The 27494-nt window shown below is 41.9% G+C and overlaps 2 protein-coding genes across 3 annotated transcripts in view; both read right to left on the reverse strand.

Moving 5' to 3' along the window:
• The window catches only part of LOC144125939 (long-chain-fatty-acid--CoA ligase 5-like), a 50623-nt gene extending 24908 nt beyond the window's left edge, over positions 1-25715 (reverse strand). The window contains exons 1-12 of one of the 2 annotated variants that reach the window (XM_077659768.1): positions 25197-25715; positions 22394-22490; positions 17973-18040; positions 15343-15441; positions 11451-11550; positions 10792-10964; positions 7806-7838; positions 4807-4858; positions 2700-2773; positions 2208-2282; positions 697-831; positions 194-276 (exon numbers count right to left, since the gene is read on the reverse strand). In XM_077659768.1, the coding sequence (XP_077515894.1) occupies positions 194-276; positions 697-831; positions 2208-2282; positions 2700-2773; positions 4807-4858; positions 7806-7838; positions 10792-10964; positions 11451-11550; positions 15343-15441; positions 17973-18040; positions 22394-22490; positions 25197-25358 (1151 nt within the window). In that variant the 5' untranslated portion in view covers positions 25359-25715. Of the gene's footprint in view, positions 1-193; positions 277-696; positions 832-2207; positions 2283-2699; positions 2774-4806; positions 4859-7805; positions 7839-10791; positions 10965-11450; positions 11551-15342; positions 15442-17972; positions 18041-22393; positions 22515-25196 lie in introns of both variants that reach the window. The other variant, XM_077659767.1, reaches the window with a different exon arrangement.
• Positions 25716-25952: 237 nt separating this feature from the next.
• On the reverse strand, positions 25953-26789 carry mRpS7 (mitochondrial ribosomal protein S7). The gene has a single exon (XM_077659769.1). It carries the CDS (start codon positions 26742-26744, stop codon positions 26043-26045), a length of 702 nt encoding a protein of 233 aa, XP_077515895.1. The 5' UTR covers positions 26745-26789; the 3' UTR covers positions 25953-26042.
• Positions 26790-27494: the final 705 nt, after the last annotated feature.

Raw genomic sequence — 27494 nt, forward strand, 5'->3', positions numbered from 1 at the left:
ACATTACTTGAATAATGCTCCCTACGATGCAGCATAACTGAAATTTGTTTTACTATTGTAATAGTTGAACCAGCAGCAGAACCACTTCTCCTTCTGGTCCCATCAACACATTCACAATAAACCATCCATATGTTCATATCATATTACAATGATACAATGTTGTTCAAATGAAATATCAAAGTAAATATATTACTTTTCAAGAAGCTTACGCTTCTGCTTCAGGGCAAATTTGAATATTGCCATCTTGATGGCACTCTTGTGAAGTTCTGAGTGAATCTGGAAAAGGATGTCAGAGCAGCGAGCTTAAGGGCAAGCACTTAATGAAGAAAGGTGAACAGGAAAAGTTACCTTTCCCATCATCACTAAGCAATTTAAGACACAATATACGAGGCCGATAAGTGGACTAGAATAAGGAAATACTAGATCGGGAAAAAAAATGTACAAAAGCAGCATATGTTACATTAGGCAGGGCTAACTTCTAAGGCTACTTTTGTTTCATGAATGTGACTAAGACACACATCAAACATATTTGATTAAGAAGCTTTGACAGACACATTACTACACTGAAAAAATACTCTTGGTGGCACATGAAATTCGGTAGGTCACAGCCCTAATATGTTGAAGAATACACAACACCAACCACCTTATGCGCCTGTTGCAGTACAAAGATGAGGCAATTGCCAAAAGTGCACATGCCTTGTAGTAGATGCGATTTAAGAGGCGAGGGACCATGGGCAGGTTGATGGGCTTTATTGCTTTCATGTCATCCAAGAGAAGCTGCACATTCCCTCTGTAGAAGCCAAGAGTAGCGCCGCGCATTAACGTAGTCACCTGGGCAGAAAACACAGGTCATTCAGAATAAAAACAAAAATAAAGATGCTGCAACACTGCCAAGGCACACCCTGCAGGAATACTAAATTTTAGCTGACGCAGGCTCATAGCATGGAAGCTAAAGAAAGTAGGCAAAGCAAGGACAGCTATCACAGAAATAAAAAAAAAAATGTGACTAGTGACCTAAGAAGTGGCAGCTATTGTAATTTGCTGTTGGGGCTACAATCCACAACATGAAGAGAGTCTTGTTCAACAGATTACCTTTCAAGGATGCAAAATACAAGGAGAAGGAGGAGAGAAACATTTATTGAAGCCATAAGACAAAATTGCTCTTGAGCTTGGCAGAAGGCTTCCCCATTCCAGGACTCTACTGGCCTTGGCCACCCAGTGAAATATGAAGATTTCATCATAATGAGTGGTTAAGATAAAGTACAGCAATTTTCAAGTACCCATGGTGACCTATCGCGATCTTTAGGCAGCATTTTTGAGCACCAAGATGGCAAAGCCAGGAACAAGCGCCACTTAAAAATTACTAGTAATTACTTGTAATTGGTTTGGTTTACATTGGTTTGGCTTATGTGGTCTCATGTCCCAAAGTGACTCAAGCTATGAGAGACGCTGTAATGGATGGCTTCGAAAAATTTCGACCACCATGGTTTCTTTAATGCCCACTGACATAGCAGAATGCACAGCCCTCTAGTATTTCGCCTCCATTGAAATGAGACTTGCATGGCCAGGATCAAACTCGCATCTTTCGGGTCAGCAGCAGAGCACCATAACCACTGAGCCACTGCGGCGGCAATTACTCTTAATTACTTATAAGGCAGATTGCTCAAGATTATATAGATACTTATAGATCAAGTATACAAAGAGAGAGCAATAAGCACTAATTAACAATAACCCAATATTGTGCAGTCCACTAAGCAACTATTGCCCAGTTCTGCATGTTTTTTGTTTTATTTTTAAACTTTTGTTTATCACTGCCACAGCTTGCATTTATTTGTTTGTTTTTTTTCACCATGTAGGACCACCTGGCACAAGGCTCCTCGACAGTACTAAAATATCTGCAAAGAACTGCACACATGCACACGCAACTCTGCTGATCAGGACCTTTCATGAAGACTTGTACCTGTGGTGCAGAATGTTCCGAATCTTGCTTAAGATGAGTACACCCTACAGACTTGGCCATACTGGTCCTAGTGGCCACTGAGCGCTAATATCGCCACTGCCAAGATTTTTTTTCTACTTGTGGGCACAATTTCACATAACAAAGAGTTCTGTGCCAACCCGTTAGTCTGTGTTTGTGTCTGTGCTTTTTGTCACAGCGGCCCAACATCAGCATGATAAAAATGTGCAGGAGACTGTGCTGTACTTACCTCATATATGTGTTCATAAATGTGGCCAGTTGGCAAGTAGCAGAAACCAACGTGTCCAGGCTCTGCTCTCATTGGCTGTTAAAAGCAAAAAAGAAACAACACATAACGTAAACTATTATGCTGCTTACTTGTCAGAAGCAGTCGCAGTATGCTGCCACTACTCCACAACAGCCCCAACAGTGCATGCACAGCAGCATTATGTATTACACTAAATACAGCCAGAATGACTGCTTCAAATCTGACAGCAGTCAAGTATGCAGTTGACCTTATCTGCTCATAAGGAAAAATAAGGAATAGAGCAGCACTGCTATTTATCTAAATACCCTATGAATCACACAATTTCAAAATCAATTGATCTGATTGATACCTATATTTTTGCCTTATCTCTATCAGATATGTGATGAGGTGAACTTTGAAAGTTTTCTTCTCCTTAGCCTCAAATAAAATACACTCAAATAATATACTAAAATACACTCAAACATATATTCTCACCCCTGCAAGGTGGTTGATGGCATTAGCTGTCATAATAATCCTTTGGTGTGTGACTGGAACACCTTTTGGCATTCCTGGAAAGATAGGAAATAAAATAACAGTTGTACAAATGCTGCATATTGTGCTCTTAAATTACCCTTACACTAATACCTTAAACCTAATGTCAGCACAAAAGACCACCACGCAGGGTAACAGAAAAACATTACATGCACTCAATCAAACTTGCAATGCAAAACAAATAATTAAAAACAAGAATTTTCCATGAATCATTTTGGCATGTCCAGCACATTACTGGGTGCACACATAAAATTCATCATTTTCCATGCAGCTACAGCCAAGGCATATGAAAACATTTCAGATGATGGATAACGAAATATCATGAGCAATCTAGTGCAAGCACAGTACGGTAAACTCTTACCCTACATAAGATCGTGCTTTTAAAGTAACTTTTTGGTTTGGTTTGGTTTGGTTTGGTTTATGGGGGTTTAACGTCCCAAAACGACTCAGGCTATGAGAGACGCCGTAGTGAAGGGCTCCGGAAATTTCGACCACCTGGGGTTCTTTAACGTGCACCGACATCGCACAGTACATGGGCCTCTAGAACTTCGCCTCCATCGAAACTTGACCACCGTGGTCAGGATCGAACCCGTGTCTTTTGGACCAGCAGCCGAGCGCCATAACTACTCAGCCACCGCGGCAGCTAACTTTTTTGTTTAAAGACTTCCTTTACCCTGATCACAACAGAGATGCTTTGAACTAGGTTGTCTGAAATTTGTAGGCAGCCCATTGTATTTAATATTAAATACAAAATGGCAAGAGCTAACGAGTATACACAGAGATGCATGAATGGTGTTAGGGTTCTTTTCCCCTCTTTCTGAGGGATTAAGGGATGGGTTGTACATGGCTCTACTTGCTTTCATGAAAGACTGAATGACCCAGAGATTCACAGTAATGCCGCGGCCACGGTCCCTATGATACCACTGCAGTCCATGCAGGTCCGTTGAGGCAAATCTCAGTAAGATATCGATTCGGATCTGTGAAGTTAAGGCTGTCCAGTTCAAGCTAAAATTTAGTAAGAAGCACATGAGAAGGATGTCAATCAATAAGCACACAAAACATGGACATTCCAGTCATTCTTGCTGCCACCAGTGGAAGTATGCAACCATTCATGCGAACGTAACAAAGAGATGATGACATCAAATGACAACTTTTGGGACATCAACCATTGCATTCACAGGGCACAGACTGCTTTGCAAATAAGGCATACTGCCCTAGGTGCTTGGGGCAGCCTGAACAACCACTGTCGATGTTTCCCCAAAATGCTAGTTCCACTTTCCCCTATTTTCCTAGACATTAATGACTGAGTAGCATTCAATCAGCCTTTTTCACAAGATGTGGTGCACTCTGGAGAATGGGCAAAAGTTTGCCTGCAAACCCAGAAAACTGGTTTGCTGCTGCCGTCTGTTGCTAGTGCCTGTCAGTTACATAAACTATGCAGGCGCACTAGAAGCTGGCGTTTTTTTTTTTTTTTCAACCTGTGGAGCTTGAGGAGGACATACACGCATGCATAGAGAGGCCATGTGAAGAAAGCGAACTGTATGTGTAGCAGCACCACCCATCCACTGTTGACTTGGCTCAATGGCTGAAGAAAAAGATGAAGAGAAATGAGCTGTGTGAGATGGAATTTGGGCTCGGGAATCCTGGAGCTCAAGTTCCATGTCACGGGCTGGTGTCTCTTCTTCTCTTCTTCAGTCGCTGATGCCAAGTCGATGACAAAAGGGTGGCACTGCTAAATAAGCAAGGTGACAGCACTGAACAGTGCATAATGCAGACTGCCTACACTACTTCTTGGCATCAAGATACATTTTACAATAATCACTGCAAGCTATGAAAATATGCGAGCCAACATGTCACACTACTCCAGCATATTTTAATGTTTCTTCAGTTGATTATTATGATATCCGCTGTAGATCATAATTTCACAGCATTACAAAAGTTTCATGCGATTTTAAGTGATTTCATGCTATGCAATGCAGTAAAGCGTGAATTATGATGCCAAAGCCATGACTACACTAAACACAAGCCAGAAGGACAAACTAATGCTTACCTGTTGTTCCACTGGTGTAAAGGAGTCCATAAAGCATGTCTGGTGTAGGTGGCTGATGAGGGAGTGAAACAAAACATGCACCAAGAATTGAGGAATATGCAAAATTGAAATTTTTGAACAAGAACAATCTGTACCAAATCTGAGCACTGAAGAAAACCTGAACATGTTGAATATTATGGTCTAATAATATTATGTATACATGTAGTTTATACAAATGAGCTGCTGTACTATGCGCACTGCAGTTACTGCGGCAAACTGCTCACTGCAACTGTTTTCTCCTCAAATGCTTGGTAAAAATTATTATTTTTTTTTTCACATTGCTCGTTATGATGTACTGCTTATGTGAATCAAGTTTTGCATGTTGGCCGGTACATTTTCTACACAGTGGTAGAGCAAAACCAATGTGTACATGCTCCTGCCAATATCACCAGACTCCTGAAAATTCACCCAAATTTCTCACCGGTCACTCCAGCACATTGCATTCGAGGTCAAACTGCACACCCAACCATCAATTTGCCAAGCAAATTGCCGTGAAGCAAATGCAGTGAAGCAAATTGAATGCACAAGAGTGAGCAATATAAACATGGCTGCAGAGTTTGAAATGTCACATCCCTACAATAACTGCAGTCTCGCGGGAGTCTGCCATGCTACCTGTAATCATCATGAGAAGTGCTGATTTACAATGACCTACAAAAAAATGAAGGAGACAAAGTCTGCCACTGGTGGCATGGTCTCTTAAGGCAGAAAAAGCTTCTCGCTGCCTATGTTGCATGGTCTAAACAAAATACAAATCCTACCCTTGTTCCAGAAGGCCGGTGATATGTTCATTGTAAGGTTAAGCTCACCTGCCCCTTAGCACCTTCACTGCCACCGCCACTACCAATGCAATGTCAGTGCACGTTAAAAAACTACAGGTAGTTGAAATCAGCCACAGCCCTCCACTATGGACCCGCCACGGTGGCTGTGGTTAGGGTGCTTGGCTACTGATCTGGAATACCCCGACCCCACCGCAGCGGCCACATTTCGATGGAGGCGAACTCAATGCAATGTCAATGCATGTTAAAGATCCCCAGGTGGTCGAAATTATTCCAGAGCCCTCCACTACAGCACCTCTTTCTTCCTTTCTGCTCTCAGTTCCTCCTTTATCCCTTCCCTTATGGCGTGGTTCAGGTGTCTGCTCAGATGTGAGACAGATACTGTACCATTTCCTTTCCCCAAAAACCAAATTTCAATTTTTCAACTTCCCTCCACTATGGCGTCACTCATAGCCTGAGCCACTTTGGGACGTTAAACCCCATAAACCAAGATCTGGGCAGATTTTAGCACTCTTTTCCAAGAGAAATTTCTGCCAAGAAGAGCAGCAAACAAAAGAAGTGAAGTTTGTTCTCTCAGCTGGCAAACAATCAGTGAACAGATCTGTCAAGGCACGTATGCTGCATCCCATAGATTTATGGCAATACTTCCCTAAATGCTACCAAGCCTGTCTTTAAATAATATTCCGGAAAAGCATAGGGGTTACTGGTCATTTATGCAACAAGTTACCCCAAACAGGCTGCCCTAATTTAATAACAGGATTTCTCTAGACAATTCATTGCTTATTAAATTTGTAGTCAGCGAATTAAATTTGGAGGTTATAAACAAATATGCTGAGAGTGCATTAAATATACAGCTTGAGTTGAAACCCAATGTGATTCTGAACAAAGATGAATGGCTCTACTGCTAGTATTACTTTCTACAAAAGTTAAAGTACAGCCAAACCCTCCTATACCAAAACGGCTTATAACGAAATAATGGATACAACAAAGGAATAGCTATTCCCCTTGGAAGCTCCTATAGAAGTCCATATAATTTGGCATCTCATTTTTGTGAAGTAACATTCTTCTGTGACGGGATATAATAAACCTCCAATGGACCCCACTGGCCACTAAGCACTGACAATGTTGATTTATAACAATATCCCACGCTTTCTTACCACTTCTATGTGGCAATCTGAAATTACCGCGTATAATCTGCTCTATAGAGCACTGCACAAAAAATATGGAAAATTTATCTCGCCTCAAGCGGGGCCTACATAAAGAGCCTGTCTGGACAATTAGTCAGCTTCAATGTGTAGCTCGACACTGACACTCTCTTCTTTGCTGAAAATGGGATAGGCGGCCTGCTGAACGATGCTGCGTTGCGTGCTGGGAAGGAGGGGGGTGAGGGCATGGCCCACTGCGCCTCGGCATCGGCAGAGTTGCGACGGTCATTGGAGCTGCCCAATTCTGCAGCCTCCTCGTTATACATGATCCACTGAGAGCGCGCTCTGCTTCTCTGGTTTCGTGTACAGTTTACTTTCCAATTTTGCATCGTGGTAGCATGGTCAGAATCGTTGGGTAGTGAGCCTGATCTACACAATGGTATCAGCGTCACGCTGGTTTCACAGTACCAAGCAGCACAAAATGAAAGTGCAAAACAAACGAAGCCTTTGGTCTGGCATACACATTTTCCGAAATACAGTTCTGCCTTGCGGTGAAGTGTTGTAGCCAGTGTGCGCATGAACCATGTGGCAAAGCCAACCAAAAAAAGGTATTTGTGATGAAATCTGCCACACACTGCAGCACCTAGATAGTGATGAAGCTCTCTCTTTGCTCTACAACATTATTCCTCCCAGACCTGTTTCCTAGGCTCTAAAGCCCATGCAGGCTGTGGAAGACACAGGCGTGCATTGATATGACGGGCATATTCAGTTGGCGGGCGCTCAGCTGCACATTAAACGCAAGCTATGTTGTCCTCTCTGTACAGAGTGGCAGGGAAGACCGTTGGCATGCAACAGCTACAATCATGGTCATGTAGCGCTATAACGAAGGAATGCTTATGACGAAGAAATTGCTAGGCCCCTTCGACTCTGTTAAAAAGCAAACATGCGTGAAGGCTAGCCAGAGTGATATGTTCAAAAAAAGTTCCCAAAATATCCCATCTCAGATGCAGGAGTAAAGTAAAAGAAATAAAAGGCTTACAATGGGCTCTTGAACAGATTTGGATCCAAGTTTCTGCGTGGAAAAAGAAACAAAGTTAAGGTTACTTGACCACCGTGTGCCTTATTTCAAAGTGCTCTTATAACAAAGAACAGGGCACATGTCCTGTAAAAGTGGCACTTCGTGAAATAGAAAATACCAGCAAGAATATACACACATGTAGTTTTGGACACACTGAGTGCAACAAGGCACCTAGACGGATGTCTACTATAACTGTTACAGCCTTAGAGAACAACTGTCTATCCTGTAAGCAAATATGTGAGACAATTGTGCATTGTCTTTGACGTCTTTGTACCTTTCATGCCATAACAGCAAGCTTATCAGAAATGTTTGAGCAAGGAGCACTACCCAAACAGACACCCGACCTACAAGGCACCAATTCGATCTAATGCTGCTATGGACTTTGAGTCAAGTGGATAGGCCACCGAGTACCTGGAACTGCACCTATACTACAGCTAATTCTGAATCCCAACACAGATTTTAAAAAACTTTCACAATATTCACCAAAGCACCCACTATTGGTATGGCACTTCAGAGAAACCTTTACTAGACTAGATGTTCAAGAAGTCAGAGGATTAGTTAAAAAAAAACAGAAGTATGAGTTGAGCATTTTAATTAAAAAGATTCCACAGTTTGAACATGAAATCGGGGAAAAATACACAAAAAATACAAGTGAGTAAAACATCAAACACAGTCAAAGATAAAAGAAAGAACCCAGAAAGCATCTTAGCAGGATTCACTGAATACAAAATGCACACATATACAAAAAAGCCTGACCACTAAATACGCAGCAAAATGTATAAAGAATGCAAATGAGTTTGTAAAGGAAAGAAAAAGTGATTATATATCATTGAAACTATGCACAGGTTGTTAGAACTTGTTAGACAGAGATGCATGGTAGCAGTTTATTCTAGTTTACTGTGGTGCACATGCTAAAACAAAACTTGGCAAAAAAGAGAGAGAAGCATGTGATGCTGTGTTTTGTAACACCGGCCACATTGCAGAAGGATGGCTGTGAGTGACTGAAACGGGTATCATAAACTAAAATGCAATGGTAAAGTCAGTGGAACAGCGACCAGTATGCAGTTGTGCAATGAAAAAAACAAGTCTCATAGTTGAGCTCACTTTCTTTAGCGTGATCCACACAAACAGAAAATCGAGGACAACTCCATCCAATTTTTCTTCATGCTAAAAATTGATTCTAGGCTCTTTCTGGCTATGCTGATGTTTGTCTAGCAGCAAGAGAAGGATTTATTGCTGAGGAAATCAGGTTTAAAAATTCCCTTGCCATTCAGTTCAAGCTCGTGATAACTGCACCTAAAAGGACTCTGTGACGACAGTTTTAGAAATGAATGGTGGTGTAGCCTAGCCTCTGAGATCCGTGTGCAAAACTGTCGAAGCACCACAGCTTTCTTGCGAAATAAGCCAGTGATGGCAACACCTGTATTCTACCTATTTGCCTTTTCTAGCTTAGAAAAGCTGCATTTTTAGCGTCTGTCTTTAGAGTGCAGTAATCTGTCGAGATAGGCCAACTTCAATTTGACCTCGGTGTCCCGGTAAATATTTCACAGTCGATTACTGTGCTTCAGAGGATCGCTGTTGTGTTCCAAAGATGAGCGCAAGCAAGATTATATGAATCTGCAAACGAAAGTTACTTCAGACATAAAATTCGACACAGAATTTAAAGAGCTGACATTTCGCTCTTCCAGAGATTACGACAATGGCTACAAATCAGTACACCTTCCACCCACGCAGTAGTGCTGTGGCTGCCTCACCAGGGCAGCCCACACCGAAACTTTAGCAACACTGTTTTATGGCATCATAGTTCCAATGCTCAGGCATACAGATACCACAGGTAGATTAGGTCTGAACATACTGAAGCCCCCACATTTGCTGGTTGTAACTCTTTTGATGCGTGTAGAGTTGAAAAAGTTTTTACCACAAAAGCCTGTAATGGGAGCCCACCCTGAGTAGTCATGTAACTGAAGCCTGTTTTAGCAGTTATTCTTCCATGATTTGGCTTGCAATGAACTGATGCCTAAGCAGATTGGGCAAGGCCAATACAAGCCTAACCAACACCTCAAAAGAGAGAAGACGGAGAAGAGGAAAGAAGGAGGAGGAGGAAAAGGACCATCGTGGAGAGATGAGTGGACATGATGGCTCTCCGCAAATTACCGTGAATTATTTTAGCCTCTAATATTTTTCCCACCCTTCAAGTTTGCTCCTTTATTTCCTTTCTGTTCTGGTGGTGCAGTCAGCTGATCTGTTATTTTTTTCTGTGTGTGTTGTCTTCGTAGTGCTTGCAGCTTGCGCAGCAGTGCTCAGCTCCAAGACAATTTGAAGCAGAATGGCTAACTGAGCCACTGGGGTTATTTCTCATGCACTTTATTTAGACTGTGTGCTTCTTTTCTTTTTTTCAGTGGCTTTTCTAAGCATGAAAACTGCAAAACTAAAAGGCACTGTTTTTTTGGATTCATTTTAGAAAAAATCCAAAAGGCAGCAGCCATCTTTTTCATCTCACGTCCGCTTTTGATAAGCAATGCCACTTTGCAACACCATTGGCCCAAAGTGGGCAGTGCTGGGGCAGATTAAAATATCAAATATGCTTTCGGCACTCTTACTGGCCCAGCACCATGAGAATACAATGTAGTTATATATGTGCAAGTAAAGAATAAAAACTACATGCTTGATCTGTGTTGCAGGGCCTGTCAAAATTCCCAATAACAGTATTGTTCAAATTTTAGGACACAGCCAACACAGGCTAGTTGAGATAAGTACATGGATGCTTAATGAAGTGAGCAGTCGGTAGCTGCAATTATCCAATCAATTTTGAAATTCCATGCTGGGGTTCTGAAGAACATGGATACCTACATGTTATGTATATTCAGCTCTGCTGCCAATTAAATAAAGGTAGTTGGAACTGTGTCATTAATTCTCATTTTAAGAAATAATTTGTTTTCTGTCTTACCAGACAATCATCCCATAGCATCAACTCAATTCCCTTGCTACGGCAGGCACTGATGACATCTCGTGGAGTTTCGTCGGCACATATGATTGTTTTGAGCGCTGGGAGAGTATCCTTCTTGCTGAGGAAATATTGCACCTTGTCCACTGAGTCACAAATGAAAATGGAGCTCTCCGCTGTGAATGAGAAATGAAAAATAAAATGAACTGTATACCATTTGAATTTCAAAAAAGAAGGAGCACATCCTCGATGAACTTGCCTGTCCTACCCTGAGAAGGTCTAAGCTAACACTAACCAGAAAATAGCTTACAGCCAACAAAAAAATCCCAAACACTTTCAGTGGAAAATACAGTTGCCAAAAGTGCTCAACCAAAACATATTCCCAGCTCTTTATCCCGACTAGAGCAACAAGCTTTCAGCATTCTCAGAACCTAAATGACCAAGACATCAAGCTAAATACTTTTAAAATAAACAAGTCTGGCAATGATTACAGATTTAAAAGGAATCAGCATTGGTGAATTTCTGACATCAACACAGCAGCTTATTAGAAATTGACAGGAAGGTTAATTTGGGAGGATCGCAGACAGTGAAATACACTGCAAACATTCACAGTAAAATCAGATAGACATCCAGTAACGGTAAGTATCTGAATGGCAACAAACCTTGCTGCAGGACAAATGTTGTGGCCTCAAGATCAGCATTGGCTGTGACAGGACAGGAGATCAGGGAGTATTGCGTTGTGGAGTAGTGCGAAACAGCATACTGCAAGGACGTGTCATGTCACACATATTACTGCACATCAGCATCTCTCAACCAGAGGATTCCAAGAACATAAAAACAGCTTAAATATAAACGAATGAGAAAGTTCATAAGGTATTGTTAAAGGTGGTCATTAAGAGCTACCACTGAGAAATTCCAAAAGTAAATGTCTAGAGACCTCAGAAGGTGACCATTTCTAACTATGCACAAATTATCAGCAAAGTATATCACGATTAGAGCTTATAACTGCCACTAAACTCTATTAATAAATCCGTCAAAGATCACTTTTTCACGAGTATCATTACAGCTACAGTGGCATTTACAGCATACAAAGCAGTTTACAAAAATCAATTTACAAGAACCCAACACTCATAACACCACCATGACATCGTTAATATGTATATTCACCCATTCTATCCAGGTATGTCCATATCGTTTGAAAAAGCATTACCATTATAAATGGGGAAACAGATATTTAATTGACAGTCTTCAAGAGTGTACCAAAGGTTATGCACGAAACCAAGCAAGTTCCATGGTGTTCAGGACTAGCACAAGGCCAGAATAATGTGCCCAACCCAGAGGCCAAATGCACGAGAACTATATACACCAGAAATAGCATTATGGTCTGCAAGTATTCACACTATATTCAAATTACCTAGCTCCTTAACAGCCATGAAACTTGTTTATGGAAATTCTGTAGGAAATATCCTTGCGAGCAGTAGTGAAAAACGGCTGTTAATATACACACATACCGCCCAATAGCCACAAAGAAGTTTTAACTGCGCTAAGGCCAGGAATGAGCAGTATCGAAGATACATGTATCTTTCGTGATCGATACATTCTGAGTATCGATATTAGGCACTACTTGCCAAACATGAAAGTATCGGAGCACTGATATTGAAAATGTGTTTTTAGCATATCAGGTATTCTAACTACACTCAATACTGAAAAAAAAAACTTTGCTGCAGATTTTGAGGCTGCTGCAAGTCAGATGGTGGTGCTTGCTCAAGCAGTAGCGCGTTGAAAAAAAAGGGATGGAGCAGAATTAGGAGGAGACAATTCCGATGCCATTGGCCTGGTCAGTCTTCTTTCTTCCTACATTCTTCGTCTAGCAAATCAACAACATACATGTTGTGCTTCTGCACACTCAGTGACAGAAGGAACGAAGAGATAGTCACCGTCGTGGTAGAAATAACAAACAACTCATTTATACAGCTGACAGTGATGCAGATGCAGCAAAATTCATGCAAGCACGCATAGTACCAAATATGCTCAGTTACAAAAGCTGCTCACCAAGACTGTTCCTGTGGGCACCTAAGCAGGGCTAGCCAGTGCCCAGACTGACCTCGTTTAATGCTTTTGGCTGCAATTACAAATGAATTTAGCCACATGTTTGACCATCTTTTGGAGATAAAACGAAGTGCAAAGGAAGCAACAGTTTCTGCTACTATTTACCATTACTTAAAATTGCGGTGATTGCCAGCACAAATGGAAAACTTCCGCAGTCATGCTCAGGAGCTTACAGAACAAGCTGTTGTTGATTTTGTCAGAACAACAAAGGTCATGCATTCTTCCACACGTGGGTCAATGGGGTCATTAGCGCTGGCAGCACCAAATGCATCAGATGACACATTCTTTTCATTTGGAGAAGCGCTACAACAAGATGTAGTTCTCAAGAGGTGCTAGTGAAGCTTGAGTTTTTTTTAACTACCTCTAGGATCATCGAGTCAATGTGGCTATCACTCTTGTCTATTGATAACTTTAAGGCACTTCCATCAAATACAACAAGGCAACATGCATGGCTTCTACTGTACATAGAGGCTTTTTTCATTTGCTTCACTTATACGAGTAGCATGGCCAGATCGCGAAGTTTTTTTCGGACTGGTGGTTTTAGAAAATGCTGCGGTTACTGAAGACCTTTAAGTGAAGGTAACATCTAAATAGCAGAGATCACCAAGATACGTTTTGCCTAATATAACTTTCAGCCCTTTTATATTTGTGATTTTCCTTCTAGCTCTTTGACGCAGAATGTTCAGAGTCGAGCATCTGTGAAACTCGTGGAAAAATAACTGTTTGGCTTTAACAAGAGCATGGAGCCGCCTGCATCATATAGCACAGTGCAAAACAAAAATAAAGGCAATCTGGTAAAAACCGAAAAGCACCAGAAAAAGTTTCAACTTATTCGTATGCAGTCGAGTGCTCACAGATGGGTTCGCATGAAGAACATTAGCTTAAACAACATTTTGCTAGGCTGCTTATGGAAGAGCATTTAAATGTCACCATGGCTTCAGCCCAATGCTAAAGTTCTAATGAAACTAGCTACGCTGACAGCGGAGCTCAAACAAACTGGAGTTTAAAGAAATACGGATGACCAGATTCATTTAGGCCCTTTCGGAAACAGGGAGCTATACCGAATGCACTAAAATTTCCAGAAACTTAACTGGAGAAACTTAACTTACAATGGAGAAATTTAGCTTAGCTAATCACATTACCACCTTTAGTAACATTGGCGATTTCAGTGGTGTCTCGAATTATCGATGATACAGTATTGAGTACCTGTATCAGAAATCAATTTGAGTTCTGCATCATGTATCGGCATCAGAAATACAACTTTTACGGATATCAGGTATCTGCATCAGATACTTTTGTGAAGTATCATGCCCAGCTTGGTCTAAGGCCATAGTTCACATCTAGTACTTTGACATTGCTAGTAATAATACAAAAACAAACATGTAGTAGTCATATGCCCTACTTTATTTTTTTCTGAGCTCTGCAAAGCTCCACCCTAGTATCACTATTAAATTACAATGAAGTTAATTTTTCTGGCACACAGGCAGGCCACTACAAACTATGCCAGGCTCACTATCACTTCAGGTATGTTCCACACAGTCAAAAGGTATTTTCATGAATTAGCTACTGAAAGGCATAAACTAAGTGAAAGTATACAGAAGGCTCTGACTAGTTTAAATTTAGTATGTCTTAAATACAGACAGAAAACTGCCTGTGGCTTAACGCTATGGTTAAGCTTGGTTAATCACAGTTGCAAGAGTATTGTTGACAGAGAGTTAGACACAGCCGTTGAGCTGTGGTATCGCTCTTTATATTTGCTCCTTTATTGCTACGAAGTCAGATGGATGATCGGACTCTGCCTGGTTCCGACAGTACTGCGCGGGTGCACTGCACACAGGCTCCTCGGCGTTCTCCCCCATGGAGTGTATGCTCGCACGCCCCGGCATGCCAGCTAGCACTTCCTCAGTCTCAGAAGCTAACTTTGCGCGTTTGGCATTCCGGACCTTCTCCAGTGAAGCAGCTCACTGGGCAATATCCGTGGGGTGGTCAGACGCCCTCAAAGCCTCCCACTCCCGCGCAACGCTCAGAGAAGACTGCCCAGCATTGCTCTCATGCATGGACAAGCTCGCACTGACTAGGCCGGCGCAGTGCTCCTCTTAGCCAGCCGCGCGACGAGTCGCGTAGTCAGGAGGTGACCCAGCTATGGAGAGCGCATGCGCCAAGCCAGCGGCGAAGACAGCGGCACAGCTCCGGTCAAATGAAGGCCAAATTGCAACCCACAGCAAAATCGGTGCTGCTAGGCCAGTAAAGCTTTTGCTTAAAAAAAATGACATAGATTCACCGTCCAAAACCACATGCTCCGATATGTCTCTCCACAAAGAAGGAAAGTACGAAGTTCAACAGGATTTCTAGATACCACCAAGCAAAGTAGTGCTATCAATATTCTCGATGCATTACCAAGGGTTGCAAAAAATACAGCACACTGAGCAGTAGGCACAAGCTCACCTCAAGGCCTGTCTTGCAGTTGATCATTACAATGCTCTCGCGTGGGACTTGACCCAAGGCCAGAAGACCGGAGCCAAACATCTGACATTTCTCCAGCAGCTGCATTTGGTAGACGAATAAAAGATTCACATCTGAGGACCAGAACAAATTTGGAAGTTCCACTTAAAAAACTCTACACCCGATAAAAATACAAGAGGGTGGCACTCTGTTCTATAGTTTTCATGCTTGAGTATTTAGTTCAGGCAGCTTCACTAATACTATATGCATGCCTATGGCAACTTCAAGAAGTCTGTCCAAAGAGCTTGTGGATAGAGAAAGAAACCGAAGAAGAATTCCGTTTACTCAGGACAACAGTACCTTCGAGAACTTCGACGACACTCAATCTACCCTTACGATTACAATGCGATAGAGATCACTCCCGCGCAAGCACTCCTCTTTCATAGATTCATAGATCGCAGGGAGTCCTAAACCCACTACTGACACATTAGTGCACTGGTTAAGCAATGCGCAACCACCCCAGCAGGTAGCTGTTTCAAACAGCCACCGGTGGGGCTTGTGAGAGACTGGTTGCTCTTCACAAGCTCCCATAGTGCTGATTTTCGCGCTAATATTTCTTCGAAAGGCTGTCCACCTCTTGAACAATGAGCTGATGCACAGTGCCACGGTAGGCAGGTTGTCGCCATGGCAGCTGAGCCACCTGCTTTGTTTGTGACATGGACGGACAGATGCTTCTAGTGAATGGGACCTCTAATGCTTGTTGCATTAATATGCATATCAGGCGCATTTCTGAATTTGTACTGCTAAAGATTTTCTCCATAAAAGGGCTAATGACGTTTACTTTGACCCCTACAAGTCAGGTTCACATCTAATATAAGGCCATGGCAAAATTTAGTTAAACCGGAAAGGTGGGAGGAATTGGAAATATATATTAGCTGTGTATTACTACAGCCTCAAAACTTTTGTTTCATATGCGCAAAAAAACCGTGCTTTACTGCAACTGTTTTCTGCCACAGCTTTAACTAGAGTAAATCCATAGATCAAACAGCCGCAGTTGCAAATTCAATAGCTGGAATTCAGTCCCAAAAACAAAACCATGACAGGAACATTTTTAGATGTCACATAAGTCAACAGGCTCGGCAGAAACTGACTGGAAATCATTGCGTTCTCTTTCAGTGAAAAGATCACCTACAATTTATACAGAAATTATGCCACAAATTTTTAGAGCATAATCACATTTGGCAGTGGCATACACTGACACATTATGAGACAGTAATCCAACTAGTCCAAACCACACTTTGCAGTGCCATTTTTTTTTTGAAAAGAAGATATTTTTATTTTCATAAAGCTGAACGCTGCCATGCTAAAGCTGCTCCAATATGAAAATGAACACACTGATGACGCCTAGGAAGCAAATTTATACTTCTTCATTAAGCACAAGAAAGTATTGCAAAGTTTATTTGTACAGAGCAACGACATCTACGAAAGACCAAAATGGAATAATTGCATTTATACTCAAGTTGTAATTGCTAATAGATAAAAATGAATTATGCCCTTTCACACTGGCCTGAACTGTACACAGTGACAAGGTTAGGTCACTGACTGTAGTTTCCACAACCTTGGAGAAGCATGTGGAGAATTTCAGTTTAATATGCTGTTGTCATGATAGTTTACCTCTTCTCATCCACACCATCAAACTCCAATTCTATGCGTTGCAGTACTTATGAAGGAAAGGCAGAGCATGTATTTACAAAGCATGTTTGGTTTGGTTCAATAATTTTTCGAAGTCTTTCAATACTACAATAAACACACAAAAAAAATACAGCAGTTATACTTACAGACAGAGATATTTATTATCAAGGCAAAGTTATAACATTTAACTAAAAGAATAAAAATTGGATAGGACACTTAAGCTCCGCCTTAAGGGTAGGACTCAGTGGCATTATTGGGTTAATGTCCATATATGCAGAATTGGTCATTCTCTAAACATTCATAGATCCCTGGGAGTCCTTATATCACTCTTGGCATAGTGGTCCAGCAGTTAAGTGATGTGCCACTGCCCTGCTATGGCAGGTGCTGCCACTGGTGAGGCTTTTGTGACCAACCCTGAGCAACTTCTCACGACCAATCATTAATTTAACTGCCAACTACCACGTGCCACAGTGCGCTGTTTACTCACAACCCGGTGCGAAGGTTGTGATGACGCCACAAGGTTATGGGACCAAGGTGGCCCGCCTGCCTCCTAGGTTGCTTCTCTGGGGATTTTCTGTGGATTTCTCGCTCACGGTCAACGATGCCGACGCCGGATTTTCTGCGACACGAGCTCCTTAACGCTATCGCATTAAAATTTGCACGCCATGGCAGGTTTGCCTTCTGTATGATTTCCAAAATGATTAGGGGTACTATTGGCGTCTTTCTAAGAGAGCACTTTTCCGGTAGCTTCTCTGTGTTATCTCGATTGCATCCATCACTCCAGTCGTAGTTTTGTGCATTCCTCCTTCTTGTTCCTTTTTTTTTCCTGATTTTTTTTCCCACCTAACTATGTACCAGCTGCCCCAGACCTCAACTCTTTTGCAAAATGAGCTTTTGATGTGAAAACATTTCATAGATTCCAAACTTATTGTATTACAAACCTCTTCATAGCTTATCCAGTGAAGCTCTGACAAGTCTTTACTCCAGTAGCCACATGCCTTTTTGTTTTCTGCAAATACAAGGAAAAGTAAAGTCCCAGTTATCAAGAGGTTTCTGCTTAGTCTACTGTAACACATATGATAAGGTGCAGCCCTCTGACAAAGAAAACAAAATGATCTTATCAGGTAAAAACACAAAGAGTTTGCTCGTTTCAACTGCCTGTACAGATAAGAGGCAGTATATGACACCATGAACTGATTTATCACAGCTGGAAACTAATGCACTCATATACAGAGAGTGAACAGGAAAATGCTTTTAAAAATCTTGTCATTTATTTATTGTAACGGTAAATGCTTAGAGTGAACAGGAAAATGCTTTTAAAAATCTTGTCATTTATTTATTGTAACGGTAAATGCTTTAAACAAGTTTCAAAGCATGAAAGGACTAGAGTATTAATAGTTAAGGCGACGGATATCCAGCACAAGGCCATTACACAGGGTGGAAAAAAAACTGGTTCAATGAACAAAAAATTCTCACACATACACATATAACACTGTTCACTGCGTGCTCGTAATTTTGTATTTTTGCATTGGTATAGCCGGTTTGTGGCTATTCACAGTTTTCTGAAGCTCTTGCACAGAGCACCTGCTCTTAACCCTGTTTTTTCTACACACTGATCGATGGCATTTTTTTCCCCAATACACAGCACTTCCACTCATTTACAGAATTGCTCTTCAGACCTGTGCCATTCAGCCGTCGTACAATAACACGGAGAACCACGACATGTTGTTTCACCTCAAACTTCTTTGTGTATTTTAACCCTTATGTTTTGATGTTTCACGATTGCCAGCTTTTACACAGCTGTGCAGTGACATCAGTAGCTTTTTTCTGCCTGTATTTCTTGTTCCTTCTGCCACGCTCCAGCTGTACTCCAGCTCTCCACAATTTTATTTCTTTGGCATTTGCCTGTTTTTTTTTTGGTCTGCACTATTCTCCTCCACATCAAGCACGAAAACCATCTCTTTTTCTTTTTGTTTCCCTGTAACTCCAAGCACAGCTAAATGTCAATACTACCAACAACAACAACAACTATAATACTAATACTAATGCTTATTCATTCTCACCAAAAGCAAGCACTTACTATTACTCTTCAAAAATTTTAGACCAACTAGTGGTAGTTTTTTTTTTATTTCTTGTGCCAACCTTTAGCCATCTAATTTTTAAAATTATTTTCTTGTCCTTGCCGCTGGTAATCAATCTTCTTCATTTGATCCATTTTCTTTTTTATATGTTTCTGAATAATTTTACAAACAGGGAATTTGTTGCGCACTACCTACTACATTCTTTGCACTATATTTTGTATTTTGAATATGCGCCTCCATGCATGCTTGCCCAAACATTTAAGTGCACTTTTTTTTTGTATTTCTGTGCCTCCCATCTACAATGATGTTGTAAGCCCTGAGGGTAAAGTAAATACATAAACAGTAATATTGACATCACAGCCATTAAAAATAAACTTTTTTTGTGTGTGTGGAAAGGACAGGATGACACAACTGCTAAACTACAGTGCACTCACTAGATTACATAATGCCTACAACTTTACAGGAAAGTCAGTGCTGCTACCGCTTTGAAAATGAATCAGAGAATGCAAATAATGTTTGTACCACATCTGTCCAAATATCTGACCTATAATAATGAAGATTCCACCCGACATCACTTCCACTGAGCTGAGGACAAAGCAAGAGTGAAAACAGCTGCACTGTTCTCCTTTTACAATGCAATAAAACAGTTTATTTGCCTGATACCACAATTAAATAAATAAAACACTTAGCCAAGCCAATATTTCTTGCACTGCTGCAAGTGCATGGAAATAATCATCGTTGAACAAACAGTTCAATTTATTAAGTCTTACAACAGCTTCATTACAACAGCTTCACAAAAAAATTCATGTTCTGCCATTCTGAGAATCTTGCATCCTTGGTGTTGTGATAAAATGTTCAGGCAGTTTTCTTTTAATGCACATGAGTGTAAACTAACACCCGGATGTTTGCAATAGAGAGCATAGAAGCCATGAAGCTGGAGTGCTTTGGTCTGAGATAAGCCCGAGAATGCAACCGGATCTAGGATAGATCACTGCCAAGGCTATGAAGATACACGGTGGACACGAACAAGCCACTCTTCAGAGTTCACAGAACTGTGTCAGCACAGATAACTTTGCATGAAAAGCCAGTCTGGCAGCCAAATGCTTATGGACTGGGCTGCACTGTACTTTGTTTACCAAGTTAGAGCTGCACAGCCTAACAGATAAACTGCCCCAAGTTCGAGTGCATCGTTCAGCACACGTCTTGACCCTTGAACCACTCAAGCGAAGGGTGTCAGAGAGACTGAATAATCAAATTTAAGCATGTCATTCTCTCATACGGAACCCCAACCTCACAGCCCAATCAGCTTATACAACAGCAAATGCACTGAACAACGTAAAGAAAAAACCCTCTCATCAATTTCCAAAACCGGGCATTGTCTATAGACACACCCTGGAAACAGCTATAACCAAGTCATGGAAGCAAATCGTAAAATCTACAGCTCTTCCTATTACCATGGTTTTCATGACTGGTCCCGGGAAGACAGCACTGTTTATCGAGCATGTAATCGACAATTAATATTGACAAGGGTATTAATGCCAATAACCAGTAAGAAATTTTTCATGAATAATTATGTTTTCCAAGGCCAATTATGAAGTTTGGCTGAAATTTTTTTTTTTTTTTTAACAACTCTCTTGGTCGGTTTAATACAACAGCTACTTAAATTAATTTTAGGCATGGTCTCAGTAATATAAAAGAAGGGTTTCTTGACTGATGCCACTGTTGCCTCAAGTGCTTTGGTCAGATATCAGCTCTATATTTATGCAACGCTAAGTTCCCTCGGATTGCGATATAGTCTGGTTATTATTTCAAGTTACTTGTACAGTTTTAGCGCATGCGCTGCTTGGAATGTTCGCAGTGATATTCATGGACGCTTCAAAATGGTGTTTGGCATTAGGATTAGTTACGGACATCCAGTGAATATCTTTTGTCCTCTAGGCTGGTAGTGATGTTTACGTATAGTGCATTAACACAGCAGAAACCGTCTATATCTCACATTCCTTAATGAGGCTATAAAAGCCTTTTCCAGGAAGCAAGATAAAAAGAAGGAACAGCCATCATACTAAAGTCACTTGTTGGCCAAGTGAAGCAGTTGCATCATGGGTAGGCAGTTTGGTATTTATCAATAAATTCTACTTTCTTTCTTCATTCAAGTAATCGAATAGCAGACTCGGACATTCTTATTATCTGCATCAATGAAAGTGCACCCTTGTCTCTGCTTTCTAATGTGGGCATTATCGCAGCCATACCTAGATATGCATTATTCACAGCAGTGAAAGAGGAGATAAGCCTGCCCATTTATCGACGTCCTCAATAACATGCAAGCTGTATGAGCCAGCACTTGTGCCAACTTTTTTTTTGTGACCTTAGAAGCTGGAAAGCCATGTTCACCTTTATCCTTACCAATGAAATTACAAAAGAGATCTCCAGCACATTGGGCATCATTTTTATCCTGCATTTAGCAGCTTTCCAATTTTCTGCCAAGCAAGCAGAAATCAAGCAAGGCAGTAAACCTGAATGATTTTACTGAAATTGTAATTTAGGGCCAAGTGAATAATGAAGTCATAAAAGTGATGAGTGGTATGTGCTTAGAAAACACTATAATACAACTGCAACAGAATAAATATTCATGCCGTAATAATGTACTGCTTGGCAAATACGTGACAATCACGTTTCTGGTTGAGATGGAGGAGTTAGGAGGAAAGAAAAGATGTGGCAAGTGCCTCACTAAGGCTGGATACTTGCATTGTGTAGGGGAAAGGATAGAACGGAGGAAGAAGGAAACACCTGATCACTGCAGCAGCAGATTCCCAGATGTGTGGCGCTCAACACTGAATGTTTTCCGTCACGTAAAGCAAGGCACATCCTAAGCCACACTGGATAAGCTCTATGTGTGGCACAGATAACATACTGCTTGCACAAAGATAGCATGAACTTTTGCACGCAGCCAAGCTTGCACAAGATAAATTCACATGGTCCATAGCTCACAGGCACGACAAACCTTTCACAAAAGCAACCGTCAAGAAGCAAAGGTGTTATCTTGACAGAGAAATGCACAAGGTTTAAACCTGTAAGAAATAGGCAAAGAAACAAAAGGAGCACTGCTATTTCACTTGTAGGAATACGCATGCACGTAGTGGAATTTCTGCACTATTAAAGTTGTAAGCACATAGACGGATGATGTGTACCACAGCAAAAAGAACTGCATCAAAGTAAGACAAGTTTCTTATGTATCCTTTCTTCCCATGACCAGCAAAAGCAAATGGCAGGATTGCGCTTACTGTTGAGGCGCTGTCCACTTAGGAGGGCTTCATATACAGTTGTCACACCCGAGTCTGCCATACCACCAGCATTGCCAACTCGTACTCTTTCAGGACCCTTCGAACACACAGACAGGACATGCTGAAATGATGCCTTATAAATGCATTGGGCACGCAAAATATCTCTCAGTTATGTGATAACACGAACTGGCAGAAACAGCACGTGCAATATATGTAGACACATGTGACATGTGCGTGACATCCTGTAATTTTGTCCGCTTATTTGCCCACATCCTGTTTTTCATACCCTCATTTTTCTCATCCCATACCAAACCAGGCCGCATAGCTGAACATGTTTGACTGCTGCTATATCCTTATTATGCCAACTCCTAGTGATATCCTAATATGCTATCATACAGATTAAATGTCAGCATGCTTGCACTGAGAAACACTGTGCACACAAGGAGAAAACACAGTAAAATAATACCAGTGGTGCTAATGCTAAAGCCAAAACAACTGATGTGAATGGAGAATGATGCAGTAGGGAATGTTAGAATAGATAACTGGGAATACACTCAGAACATCTTAGAAATTGAAGTAAACCATCATGTATACATTTAATTCCAACCATTTGTAAAATTTTACCCAAAAATCAGGAAGTCCCCTGCTTGAAAAGCTTCTGCAGTATAGGCTACTGGAGACTGGTTTCCCAGCCAGTCTTGTAATATAACCCTGCCTCAGCGAATAGCAGCTCTTGAAAGGTGAATCATAAAACCATATTTTATACAAGATATAGTAAAAGATTTCATTTGAGTGACTTAAGTTATCAGAGGTCTACAGGTTTGGATTGCCAGCTGCAGAGGCCACATCTTGATAAAGTTGGAAGTGTAAGAGCATCCATATCATGCTGTTTCAATGCGCGTGGCCCAAGTGACAGAACTCTGGACTATAACAAGGCTTACAGACTCAGTCATGAGAAAGATCCATGACTTTTGACTCATGGTATCACACGCAGAGCTCTGACAGAACAGTAAAATGCTTCTAGCATGTAAAGTCCTACTGACACCAGTAGCTCAAGTAAAAGAAGGTCTGAATGAGCAGTTCAATAAATAATTTTGTCCCCTTCTCTCTTAAGATCTGCTGAGCAGCCCCTTGTTCCTGCTACATAAAATGAAAGTAAAATTTTTGTGGCAATTAGACTAAGGATATATGGTTTCAATTACTAAATGATTTAATTCACACTAAAGTGCTCTCCAGACTTAAATACAAGCCATCAAGTTCACTACAGCAGCCACACATTTACGTCGGCTGTCAAAAGACAGATTTGGTTCATTGACATAGCAATGAACAAAACAAAATGAAAATCAAATTTTCTTGACTTCACTCAGACCTGTCTTTTAAGCTATTAAGTGGGCTGTCATGCTGCCAGCCAGGAAAGAAAAACAAGATGCAACACGTGCCACCTTTGCAATATGAGCTACGCAGCAAATATGTGCCTGTACATACTAATGTAAAAAGCACACATGCACACAGCTGTGATGTGTGTCCTCTACAAAGTTGGCATTCAGTGGACGTGAGTTACAGAATGCCTCATTACTTGTGCTCATTTTATTTTCAGCTCATTTTACACATGAAAAAGCACAGTTCATACAACAGGTAGTGGAGTGCATTTAAAAGTTGGCCAATGAAAAGAGGTTGTTCTCTTTGTAGAAAAATCGTTGAAACAGAGAGCGAGTAGTTGGCATAATGTATCAATGGAAAAAAGAAGTAATTTACACTAACTGGACAAGTGAGCATAGGTTTAATTTAAATAATGGATATGATTGGAAGGATTAATAATTATGCATATGCACTTTAATATACAAGTTATCATGCACAACAGCCCTGCAGGAAAACAGGTCAATTTTATTGAATAATATTGCTGGCTCAAGAAATGGTGAATTATTAGACTGTACAGAAAAACCACAAACAAACAAAAAATGGACACTGGTTTTGTCCCAAGTAGCAAGGACGAGTGTTTTTGTGAGAATATATATTTCAATTTACTTTAATGTTTACGGCGCATTCCATGGTGCATATAAATGTTTAAATCAGCTAGCACAACATGCTTATATGCCAGCCAAGTACAACAGAAAATTCCGGCAAGACACTTTTCAATTAATATATTGCACTTAACACAGCAGGCAAAAGTCAAATAACTCAACTGTGAGACACAGACGCGATAAAGACAGTAAAATGATTTAAAAAACATCGCGGTATTACTGTTAGAAACGTTGTAAAGGCTGGGTCTGCCTTGCCTCAAAACGTTATTTTTGAACAGCAAATTTGCTGCGATGAAGCTACCTGGCAAGAAAAGTTTCTCCGTATATAGCGTGCCATGAACAAAGCTGGAGGTTATGCGACATTAGCAAATGATAGCAATGCAATGACGGCTCCTGACAGCAAAAGGAAAGGATGCGCCGTCGTTGCTGCAGTTGCCTTTGCATTTTTTCCGTACAGCCCTTCGTGCCCAATTACACAGTCAAGGCCGGCGGAGCCATGCCCACTTGTCCCTCGTTACCCAACCTCACACCGTTACGAGAGATATTCCGTACGAAGTCCCCCTGTGAACGGCGTGGCAAGTTTACAAACTGCAAAAAGTCATTTCGCCTGCTTTTCGCCCTGTTCCGACGACGCTTCGTGCACAGCGACCACAGGAAAAAAAAAACAAAAAAAAAACGGAACAAGTGTACTGTCACAAGCGGCAAACATGGTCTTCCTTCCCACACGTGTCACGGATAGATGCGTAAAGAGCCGGAGGGAAACGATCGCCAGCAGCGCTTACCGGCAACACGGTTGACTGACAACGGATGAGTTCCAAATCCTTATCGCTTGCAGCGCTCATCCATGAACGGCGAGACTCCGCGCGATGGGGGCGTCGCGGGACGCTTCTGCTCACCCATCTGGTGCACGCGCTGGGCAACCGGCAGCCGAGAAACTTAAACATTGCGTGACTGCCAAGGCTGCGAGTCAGTGCTTACGATCCGTACGACGCACGGAGCGGATCAACAATGCAGCGCCGCTTCGCCGCTCAACAAGTGGCGACGGAGGATTAGGGGAGAGGCGTCGACTGGTCGACGTCCAGCGCGCAGGCAGCTTATACGGCCGGCCCCGCACTTAACAGCCCGCTGAATGCGCGCTTTAGACTTTGTGCCTCGGTTGCGTTCATAGTGCGCCACTATGAACGAACCGAAGGCACAAAGTCTAAAAGCGCGCAATAAGCGGGTGTTAAGTGACGGGGCCGGGCTTATCGCGACGCAGCCGCTGCCGAGTGCCAAGTCGACGACACTCATTCGCCGTCGCCGGCGGTGGAGGAAAAAGCAGCAGGAAAAAAACAGCGCAATGCACGCACGACACTGCTGTCCGTGGCCTCTTTCTAGGCCACGCCTGGCGCTCCATCGCAGCAAGTTTGATGGTAGGATTTCAATTTGTGGGCGCAAACCACAACTTTAGAAGTCGGAGAAACTTTTTCTGCATCAGTAGGTCCACACATGCACTAAAGTGACTGTCAAAGCTTACAGAAAGTAAAGGGTCAACGGTGTGCCGATTATGTCATAATAAATTTATTTCTATACAGCCCTGCACTCTTCTAGAAGAAGCGATTTGGAGACACTGCGAACGATGTCGGACATTATGACCACCTGTAATGGGCGTAAGCTTTGTTGGCTTCACACTGCTTGTGCAGTTCATGCTTCTTCTTAACGACGCGTCCCTGGTTGTTGAATGCATCCAGCAGCTCTTTGGCCAGCTGCTCATAGAACCTCACTTTCGGATCCTTGTCGTCGACGGCCTCGATCATCCACTTCATGGACAGAAAACGCGATCTGTTCTGCGTCATGGGCACAGGTACCTGGTAGGTGATGCCACCCCGTTTTATAGGACTGAGTTCCATAGCAGGGCGACAATTTTCGAGGGCCTTGTGCAGTACCGTCAAAGGATTGCACTCGATCTGACTTCTGGCCTCCTCATCCGCCGCGCGGTTGTACTTGGCAAGCTGTATCCGCTTCACATTAAACAGCGCACGTTCAATGTTCTCTCTCGCAAGCGCTTTTTTACCTTCTCGCATCAAAAGGTTTATGAACTTGTGCAGCGTGGCGTCATAAAACACCGAAGTCGTCACGTCGCTTGGCGTGGCCTTGACAAGGACGAATTTTAAATTTTCCGCTTCTCCTGACGTTTTCAGTTCTTCTAGCTTCGTCTTGTCGGGAATAGGGTCTGCATAAATGTTGCTGTAAACGGACGTCCGCACAGGTATGGCGTAAACGGGACAAAACTTGCGAGTCACGACATTCTTTACGCGAAACATGATGCACCCAGCGGTGGAAGCGGCCATTTTGTTTTGAGTTAAGAGAGCCGTAGATCCGCAGCCTAAAATTCATAAAAAAAAACTGACATGTGCTTTCTAAATTTAAAAATATTTGCGCCTGTTAGAATCCAGAAATAATTGTGGGCTCTGTCACTTTTGTTTTCTAGCAGCACCTTCTTTCTTTAACGGTGGCAACACGGCCAGACTCATAGATCTACTACTACCAACACTACTACAACAGCGCCTCGCGCTGATTACAACCTCACTTTCAGGCCCGGACTGGAGAGAAGGCAGCGCGCCCCGCCGCAGCTCGATGGCTGGATGCCGTTGTCATGACGACGGTAGTAGCTCTATGGATGATACCAACGGTAGGTGATGACGATACGACGCTCTAGTTGGCTTTCCTCTGTACGTCTCTATTTGCTAGACAATGGTAACAATGGGGTATATGGAAGTTTCCTACCCCTGGCTTGCTATCTAGCCCATAATTCCTCCTTTCTCCTGTTGATTTTTCTTTCAATTTTACTTTTAAAATGTCTGATTTGACTATATTCCTATTTCAAATGGTTACAAGATAGATAGATAGGTACTTGAGGCCTTACCCTTTGTCAAAGAAAAGCCGAAAAGTGAGGCAAAAAGATGGTAATTTCCGCTAGGATCTCTGCGAACGTTATCCTTGCCTAGGTGCCTTTTTAAGGGCGGCAGAACACGCGCGCTGAGTGGTGTAGTTGTATAATGTTACGCTTCTAGAACAATCGTGAACCCGCTTCGCACGCG

The sequence above is a fragment of the Amblyomma americanum genome, chromosome 3 (genome assembly GCF_052857255.1).
Source record: "Amblyomma americanum isolate KBUSLIRL-KWMA chromosome 3, ASM5285725v1, whole genome shotgun sequence".
NCBI classification, from domain to species: Eukaryota; Metazoa; Arthropoda; class Arachnida; order Ixodida; family Ixodidae; genus Amblyomma; species Amblyomma americanum.